At 58.8% G+C, this 9,271-nt stretch overlaps 1 protein-coding gene across 1 annotated transcript; it reads right to left on the reverse strand.

The window, feature by feature from the left end:
- Positions 1 to 1,819: 1,819 nt before the first annotated feature.
- On the reverse strand, positions 1,820 to 6,215 carry CD320 (CD320 molecule). Its single transcript, XM_075546206.1, has 5 exons — positions 5,942 to 6,215; positions 3,765 to 3,890; positions 3,083 to 3,301; positions 2,499 to 2,663; positions 1,820 to 2,336 (listed from the first exon to the last, which is right to left on the reverse strand). Exons 1-5 carry the CDS (start codon positions 6,084 to 6,086, stop codon positions 2,218 to 2,220), a joined length of 774 nt encoding a protein of 257 aa, XP_075402321.1. The 5' UTR covers positions 6,087 to 6,215; the 3' UTR covers positions 1,820 to 2,217.
- Between the last annotated feature and the right edge of the window lie 3,056 nt (positions 6,216 to 9,271).

Here is a 9,271-nt window from a genome sequence, read left to right on the forward strand (position 1 = left end):
GCTTCCTGGAAGGGTGGCGGATAGAGAAGCGAGCCCTGCCTTCCAAACAAACATCGCAGGAGTCAAGCCTGCGCACCCATGGTGTGGGCCCTCTGTCTGGGGCCCGGCTGCCGCCTGCGGCTCCCAGGAGACAAAGCCAGGCCACAGCACCTCCCCAACACCCCGGGGAGCCCCTTGCCCTACTACCTGTGGCAATTCAGGTCACCTGTAGTGCTAGCCACAAGGATTCTGGCCCAAGCCAGGCCCAAGCCGCGGTGTCTGTGGCTCCAGATTTTTTGTGTGTTTGGGAACCTGTTCCAGACTGGACTTTGTTCCCACAGATGCGCTGTCGATGAAGGCCCTGCGGTAGTTATGAAGCCTGGTGCTAACCCAAAGGGCTGTGGTTCAAAAGCACTGGCTGCACCTTCTAAGAGGGGGCAGTCGGCGGCCCTTAAGGATTCTGTCTTGGTACCTCACACACCCTTCAGGCTTGAACTTGAAAGGGAATGTACCCTTGTGACTTAGCTTCCAGCCAAACAATAGGCAGGCCTATGCACAATAGAGCCAGTAGGGCCCAATCCTTAGACCCACCAGCCCTGAGATCATGGGGCAACACGGGCCCAGGGAGAAAGGTCAGAGGGCAGGAAAGGAGAGGCGGAATGGGGACACAGGGATGAACAGGGAGGGCTGTTGTGACAAGGTGGGGCCAGCAATCAACGCTGCAAAACCACCGTGGACGGACTGTTGACTGGAAAACCAATGTGCTCTGTAAACCACCACCCAACTCAGCTCAGAAAGTGACCTGGGAAACGCTGGGGGTTGGCTCTGCCATGCCCTCAGGGGGGTGGGAGAGTTGCTGAGTGGAAATGGACTGGGGGGGCATGCATCTACAGTGGCTATCATCCCAGTGGGCTAGGTTGTCTGTGCTTAGCTAACGAGGCAGGAGTAATGGAAGATGGGCCTTGAGTCCGGCTCTTGGAAGCTTGGAGATTAAGAAAGGTTAGGATAGATGCCAGGCTACTCGGACGTCCATCTCCAAACAAAGGCCACATCGAATCCATTCCAACTCATAGTGACACCACAGGACGAGGCAGAGCTGCCCCTGTGAGTTCCTGAGACAGTCATTCTTTCTCCCGCAGACTGGTGGTGCCGACCTGCTGACCTTAAGATTAGCAGCCCAACACATAACCCACCTTGCTACTAGTACCCCTCCATATCCTGGCACAGTTCCCACTGACCCTGCGCAGCCGATAACGCCATCCCCAGCATGATGGCCAGATCCCAATGGGAAAGGGGCCCAAAGCTGAGCTCAACCACCTCCAGGAAGGCCCCCGGTGCCCCCTGTGCCTCCATCCCCATCAGATTCTCTGACCACCAGGATGGGGGTGGGGGCCTGGCTCATAGCCCAAGAGGAAACTGGGTTTAGTGCTGATGCTCCCCCAGAGCTTGGCTGGAGGGGAAAGCTGGAGGGATTCCTGGCCCACCAAAAGATGTCATGGAGGTCTCTCATGGGGACACCAAATGCCCCATTGAGAGATGAGAAAACTGGAGGTCACAGCTGGTTGGCACCGAGGCTGGGATGCCCAGCTTCCATGTCACCGAGGAGGAATTCTGAGAGGGGAAGACCCAGGCTGAGCTTGGCCCTTCATCATAGATGCTCCCAGGAATGCTGTCTGTTACCTGACCAATCTCACCTGAACCTGAGGATGTGACTGGGCACTCCACCAGGGCAGAGTGGTGGCAGCGAAACTCTGGACGCCCAGGACCTGGCTGCCCTTGCCTTACTTGCTACTCAGGTCCCCCAGCTGCCCAGACGGAAAGACAGAGGACCAGACAGACAGAGAGGGAGCCACCTTTAATCACCCTTCTCAGACAAGGCAGCAGGAGTGTCGTTGTGGGGCTGTCCCACCCCACTAAGGGATCTGGGAGTGGCTGGAAGCCAACCCATCCTGGGCGAGTGTGGTCCTGTCTGGCCCTTCCCACCCAGGGAAGCCTCTGGGGACCACCCCAAGCTCCAGGGCCTGGCCGGTGGGCAGCTAAGAATAGGGTGCTAGCTCCTCAGAAGAGGCCAGTCCCCAAAGCTGCCCCCCAGCTTCTGCCCGCGGGTCCTCCATCTCGACTCAGTGCCCCCTCCTGGGGGAGTAGCAGCAGGTCAGTGCAGAGAGGGCTTGATGGAAGAGGAGGGCTCGCAGGGCGATGCAGGGCGGGCCAGGTGAAAGCAGGTCGCCAGGGTGGGCCTCAGAGCAGGAAGGCCTTGCTCTCTGACATCAGCAGGGTCTCCTTCAGGTGCCGCACGGGCCCGATGAGCTGGCACAAGGCCAGGAGGGCTGCAGCGGCCAGGGCTGCACTCAGCACGGCTGTGGGGGGGTGGACAGACAGAAGAGTGTGTGAGAGGAGAGGAGCCCACTGGCCCACAGAGCTCCAAACGACCCCCAGCTTCCCCAAGCCTTGCTCTGGATCGGCTACTGCAAGCCCCAGGGTGTGCAGTGTGTGGGAGTGGGGAGGGATACTCTTCTCACCAGCCGCTGCGATGACCCCCATGGCGCTCTGGTTTTCAGACTGGCCCTCGGCCTGGTCCTCATCCTGACCTTCATCCTCAGGGTCGCTGAAGTAGGTGACACCTTCCGGTATCATTGGGGTCATAGTGGTTGAAGCGTGCCCTCCTAGGACGGTCTCAGTGGTCCCTACAAGGGGCAGAAGCATTCAGTAGCTAGGGCGGGGGATGCCCCGTCATGGGGTTCCAGACTCCTGGGAGCCCAGTGGGGCTCACCCACACCCAGCCAGGGCGGAGTCCCGGTGCAGCGGTTAAGTGCTCAGCTGCCATCCAAAATGCTGGGGGTTAGAAGCCACCCGTGGCTCCGCGGGAGAAAGAGGTGGCGGGCGGCTTCCATAAAGGTCTCCGGCCTTAGAAACTCCCCGGGGGCGGCTCTACTCTAGCCTCCCCAGTCGGGTCGCTGTGAGTCACAGTGGGTTGGGTTTTGAGCGTGCCTTGTGCCGGGACCAGGAGGCAGGTGCCGGCAGATGTACGCCCCCGCGCCTCGCTCGGTGGCACGTGCCCTGTCTACCACCAGCCCAGCCCCACGCCCGGGTCCCGGGCACGCACCGCAGCCTCGCTCGTCGCTGTAGTCAGGGCAGTCCGGGTGGCCGTCGCAGCGCCACGTGCGTGGGATGCAGTCACCGCCCTGCGCGCAGGGCACCTCGCCCGCCGGGCAGGGCCGGGGGCCGCAGTTGGGAGAGTTCTTACCCTGACCACCCGGGCAGCCAGTGGGTGGCGGGCACTGCCCATCTTGGGCACACGGCTCGATGCCTGGGGGCTCGATTCCTGGATAGTCGGGGGCACAGTATCAGGATCCCCACGCAGAGGGTCGAGTCCTCCTGTGGCCCTGCCCCCTGCAAGCCTGACCACCCAGGACAGTTGACTCCCACCCCGCAAGATGCCTAGTCCCTAGCTCCTCCCGTGACCCCACTAGCTTGGCTCCCTGCCTAAGCCCCACCTCGTCTTAAGCTAGACACCTACAAATCCCACCTTATTTTCAAGCTCCACCCACCCCAAATCCCATCCCAGCTCTCCCTGCCTATCAATGCCCAATCCCCTGAAAGCCACATCCTGGACAACACATCCACGGACAACTCGTCCAATAGGCCCCCCCTTTCCCACAGGCTCCGCCCCACAGGCATGGCCCTGGCTCCTTTCCAGACCCACCCGAGACCTCTTCCAACTTCAGACTCAACCCCTCAAGTTCCGCCCCCTACAGGTCCCTCCTCGGGGGACTGTGGCCACTCACTGCACTCGTCCTCATCGCTGCCATCCAAGCAGTCGCGATCACTGTCACAGCGCCAGGCGATGGGCAGGCAGACACCGCTGGTGCGGCACTGGAAGTTGGTGGGCGGGCACGAGACTGCACTGGGGTCTGCAGGACGAGCCAAGTGAGGCCTGGGGCTCCCTTACCCGAGTCCAGGCCCTATGCCAGGTACATAGGGGTGCAGGCTGCCACCACCCAGAGACAGGCCAAGGAGCTGGAGTGGAAGAAGCTAACTGGCGCTGCCTCTTGCTGAGCATGCATGGGGCTCACACCCCTCACCCAGGCTCCTCCAGGCAGTTCCTTCTACAGATACTGAGGGCGGCCAGGCCAGCGCTACAGAGCTAGAAGCTGTCTCCCCTTGGTCCCCCAGTCGTTACCAGGCTCCAAATGGCCAGCTAGCCACCCTGGGAGGCTTGATCCAGAGACTAGTGCCAGGCCATTCTTGAGAGGCACCTCCGGTGGGCACAAACCACCAATTATTTTTGGATCGCAGCCGAGCACATTAACATTTGCACAATTATGAATCTGCCTGCTCACAAGAACAGTCTTCAAACCGGTAACTTTGGTGCCCTGTGGGTTGGCCACTCAATACAGGTCAAGATCATATCCTCCTTGACCTCACACCCCACTCCCCCCAAGCTGCGCCTGCTAATAAGTGGACAAAGGTCACACGGGGTCCAGACTTAAGTCTGGGTGGAATCAGAGCCATATTGGATTGTCAGGGAATGTTGGGTCTGGAAGGGTTGGTACCTGAGCCAGCAACATGGAGGCAGGGGGGTAACTGAAATCATTCTCTGGGGAAAGCAGGGCTGGTACCCCAGAACAGACTGAAAAGTGGACCCCCAGCTGTCTCATTTCTGCACCTGGTCCACCTGTCCGCCTACCCTCCCCCCACACTCAGGCCAGGGCTGCAGGCCATGCGGAACACGGCCCTCGGTTGGAGTCCGGAAGGGTTGGGGACGTCCAGGAACCCAGCTTCCTTCCCTGCCCACGGGGGGTTCTGCCGGTCTCCGGACACAACTTGCTCCCCAGGCCCAGCTACCTGCAGCCTGAAGAAGCCCCCACCCAGCTGATGGGGAAGACCCTCTGCAGAGTGGGACAAACAGTCTCACAGAGCAGTGGGCCAGGCAGGAGCTGTGGTAAACAGTGACTTTCCCTTCCAATCTCAGTTTCCTCATCTGGAAACGGGCATGCTAGGTGCCCCAACCTGTTCTGCGTCCTGGGGATAGAGATGGCTTGTAGGTAGAGGTTTATGCTTTGCCTGCACCCCCCAAAAACCCAGGACCATTTAGCGGGAAAAGGCAGGGACTTGGGGTGGGGGTGGATGGGGCGGTGTACTCCTGTAAACATTTCCAGCCTTGGAAAACCTAGGGAGCAGTTCTACTCTGCCCTATGGGGTATCTAGGAGTCAGAATCAACGGCATGCAGTGGGTGTATTTGTTTGTTGGTTTGTTTGTTTGTCGGGAGGGAAGGATGGGAGATGCCCCTGAATTAGGTGGCAGTGTGATGCCCTCACAGGGAAATCAGGGACACTTGTGGGCCCAGGAGGCCTCTCTCACCCTCTGGAGGCCTCAAAAGGGAGCGTGGCTGAGGACCTCCGCGAAGGCCACTGCCGTCACTGGGGCGAGAATGAATGCGTCCAGGAGGGGATAATAACTTATGCTTTAGTCCTCACAGGAAAGGGGGCAGCTTGCATTGTCTAAAGCCAGAGGGGGAAAAGCAGCAGGCAGCCGAGACTAGGGGTGGGGTGGGTGTGGGGGGTGGGGGTGTCGCCGAGGAAACGCAGCCACGTGATCTTGGTAGCTGGGGGGGGGGCTGTGGAGGGGGCCTGGAGGCGCAGCTGCTCCTGGAGGCGCCTTCCTGGCCAGACTAGATGAAGGGCAGCTTAGAGGTGACAATGGGGGGCAAGGAAGCAGAGGACGTGCGGAGCATCAGCAGGGCGGGCGGGTGGCAGTGAAAGGAATAGGGGACGGAGCGGGGGGGGGGGAGGGGGGGCTGGGACGGAGGTCTCCTACCTGCACCGAAGCTAAGACGTCAAAAGCCACGTGTTGGGGGGGAGTGTCTGGGATGGACAGGCAGCGCAGCCAATAGCGAGGCGCTGCCGGCACGCGAGGGCGGGCCCTGGGCTGCCGGAGGATGGCAGCAAGGGGCTCACTCACCTGGGGCCAGCGACGAGGCACTGGCCGGGATCGGGATCGGGGTCCCCGTCGGGGTCGCGGCAGCCTCCAACCTTAGCCCGAGACCCAGCAGCAGTCGCAGCGCCAGGCCCACAGCCGCGGTCCGCTGCGCTCCAGCCCGCGCCATCCTGCCGCTCTCGCCGCGCGCCGGCCTCGCTCTTGTCCGCGCGCGCGCGCACGCGCACTGATCCCCAGCCGGGCTGCTGGGCGGGGCCTAGGGCGGAGGTCCCGCGGTGCCCGGCTACAAGTACCTTAAATGTCCGAGTACGGACGGAGCCGGAATTCTAAGCCCTCCATAGTCTCTGCGGCAGAATCTTGAAAATGTAAGGGCTCCACTCGACATGAGAAACTTTTGGTGGAGGAAACGGTGTAAAGGGTCTTGCCCGGGTTTACTCACAGTAGTTAATGTTCTCCCTAGAGACTGGGGAGCTTCAGGGGGTGCAAATCTGACTCGCCCGCCACGGGGGGCAGACACCTGAGAGGTTTGGCTCCACCCAGAGGCACCTGAGAAGAAAGGCCTGGCAAGGGCTCCCGAAAAGGCGTGTGGAGCATAGTTCTGTTCTGACGTGCGGGGCGGGCTCCTAGATTTGGAGTTGCGTGGATGGCAGCTGCTGGTAGAAGCGTGCTGCTGCATCCTCCTCATTCCCTGGTTTTAAACAGCACCTGCGCCAGCCTTCCCCCCAGGAGAGATGGAGCTGCTCCTGGGAAGAGTGATTGGCTCAGAAACCTATCGGGTCATTCCTGAATCGGAATTGAGGTTTGGGGTTTTCCTGGAAGACGTTTTGTTTTGTTTTGAGAACTCAGAAGTGGGTCTACTTAGAACTCCTATGAGTCGTTAACCTAATGAGGATAACCTTCTGTCTCCAGAGGAATGGAGGGTAGGAGCCCCATCCGTGAGCATGCGCAGACGTACACACAAATTCAAGAGGTAACAGAGTTACCTTCAATGCACTGTCCGTCTTTGTTACCAGTACCTAGAGGAGAAGGGATGTTACTTTGAAGACTCGGGTGCCTCACCCAAGCCACAGTATTTCCAATTGCCTCCCATACGTGGAAAAGTTGGACATCGAATAAAGAAGGCCGGTGGGAAATCGCCTTAAATTGTGGTGCTAGGAAATTTGGAAAGGATTGAGGACTGCTCAATGGGAAAACCCATCTGTCTCGGAAGAAGTAGGGCCAGCGTGCTCTTTAAAGGCAAAGATGGGATCTTACACACTTTGGACATGTTGTCAGGAAAGACCAGTCCCTGAAGAAGGACATCACGTTTGGCAGAGGAACGGCGAAGGAGAGGACGGCCCTCCGGGAGACAGATGGCCACAGTGGCTGCAACAATGGGCTCCGGCATGGAAGCAGTTGTGAGGCTGGCCCCGGACAGAGCAGTGTTTCCCTCTTGTGCATAATAAGGTCGTTATGGGTCTGTGCAGATCCGATGGCACCTAACAACAGGGAGGAGGGGACAAGAAACCCAAACCTGCCACCCTAGAGTCGGTTCTGATTCACAACAACCCTGTGGGTTAACGAGCAGCACAGCTCCGTTGGGTTTCCTTAGTTGTACCGAGGCAGCCTGCCAAGCCTACCTTCTGCGTTGCCACCGGGTGGGTTTCAAACTACCAACCTTGCGGTAGAGTTGAGCACACTCAGCTTAGGCCTCCCACAGTTTATGGCTGGGAGATGGTACTTTCTGGAGGGGCGGACATCCGGACTTTGAGGCCGAGTCTTAGGATGGGGGACACATAGCTCTGACAGCAGCAGCAGTTGAGTGAGACTGGTCAGCTCTTGGTGAGCTTGGCCACAGCTCAGTCACAAGGGGAGCTGTGACATCAGTCAGTGACTGCCTCCTGGCGTGGCTGGGGAATTGCGGCGCTCCTGGACAAAGTGCTGCAGGGTGGGTGAGGGCGAGAGGGTCACTTTCACACTCCCCATTTGCACCCTAGTACACAGGTCAGGGCACAGCTGGCCTGGAGGCTCTCCAGGCCTGTCCTCCTCTGCACCCCATCCTGCCTCTCCTTCCTGCCTGTTTCATCCTTGGGTCCCAACCTGGAGACCATCTCCTCCAGGAAGCCTCCCAGGATGCTTCAGTCCCCAGGCAGGGTTTCCTCTCTCTGAAGAGCTGGTCACTTTTATGAAGGCTACTTTGGGGCCCTTGCCTTCCGCTCTGCCTGGGCCTGTGACCTTGTCCAGGGTTTGCTCTAAACTTTCAGATTAGCGCCAGACGGCAGGAGATCATGTTCCAGGCAGGTGCCCAGAAGTGTGAAGGTACCCGCGTGGGCGCCGGCACACACCACACCCCTACTTAAGGTCACCTTTCCAGAGCACACTTGGACCTGCCTTTCCTTCTCTCAGCTAACTCCGCCCTAGCCTGCAGGCCCTGGCTTCAAGGTTCTGGCTCAGGAGATATTCCTGTGGGGCCCCACCCCCATGATCCACTCCTGCTGATTGGCTGCTGCCTCCACCCCACCCCTGTCCGTGCTTCCTAATTGGCAGCCAGCCCCACTGTGGTATGGGCGTTGGGATTTGGACAGGGCATGGGAAGCTTCTTTATAGCATGTCCCCAGCAAGCACTCTATCTGAGCAAGTCTGTGCTCTGACGCTGTCCTGGGAGCTCCCCGCCCACCCAGCCTTGACTGGCCTGTCCTCCTAAGCTCAGAGGTTCTGGACTGGGTCACCCACTTGCAGGGAAGTCGGTCTTTCCAGCAGGGCCCCTCCTGTGGGTTACACCAGGAGCCCGTGCCTGCTCCCTGCGCCTGTGGATGGGATGTTTTGCTCCCTCACTTTCACTGCCCTCGGGTCATTCCGACTGCTATAGTTCATTGTGCCAGCCTGGCAGATAAGCACAAGTGGGATTAATTGAAGGGCAGAGAGATAAATGGCTCATGAGTCTCACCTTTCTTGTCTCTTTAATCATCGGACCAGCATGCGGCTGCCTTGCTTGTTCTGTGCCTCAATTTACAGGCTGCACTACCTGTGGGACGCCTAGCCTGTGGACTGTGTCGCTGTAAGTTGTCCCTTTAAACCCACACGATTGGAATGTACATCTCTGGAGCTGGGGACTGACAGTTGGTGACCTGCCTTGCTGTTTGCTGCCTGGGTATATATAGCCCAGCTCTCTCCTCAGAGGAAGAACTGGCGGCTCTCAAGACTTGAAGGACTGCTAGTGTCTCACAACTCTCTCAGGGGAGTGAGCTGCACTGAGCCATTTGTCCTGCTTTGTAATTTAACTGTTAGTTTCTTGTATTATGTATCTATCTGGATATAATTTAACAGTTTATTACTTTTTTTGAAAAAGCAAGTTTATTTCTTGTGTTAAATATC

Source organism: Tenrec ecaudatus, chromosome 1, assembly GCF_050624435.1.
Source record: "Tenrec ecaudatus isolate mTenEca1 chromosome 1, mTenEca1.hap1, whole genome shotgun sequence".
Classification (NCBI taxonomy): domain Eukaryota; kingdom Metazoa; phylum Chordata; class Mammalia; order Afrosoricida; family Tenrecidae; genus Tenrec; species Tenrec ecaudatus.

What these genes read in the sequence shown, in the direction of transcription:
- CD320 (XM_075546206.1), bottom strand. Translation starts at nt 6,086, where the DNA reads ATGGCGCGGGCTGGAGCGCAGCGGACCGCGGCTGTGGGCCTGGCGCTG. An exon ending in CAGCGATGAGGACGAGTGCA is followed by an intron (nt 3,302 to 3,764) that starts GTGAGTGGCCAC and finishes CCGACTATCCAG; the next exon opens with GAATCGAGCCCCCAGGCATC. An exon ending in CAGCGACGAGCGAGGCTGCG is followed by an intron (nt 2,664 to 3,082) that starts GTGCGTGCCCGG and finishes TGCCCCTTGTAG; the next exon opens with GGACCACTGAGACCGTCCTA.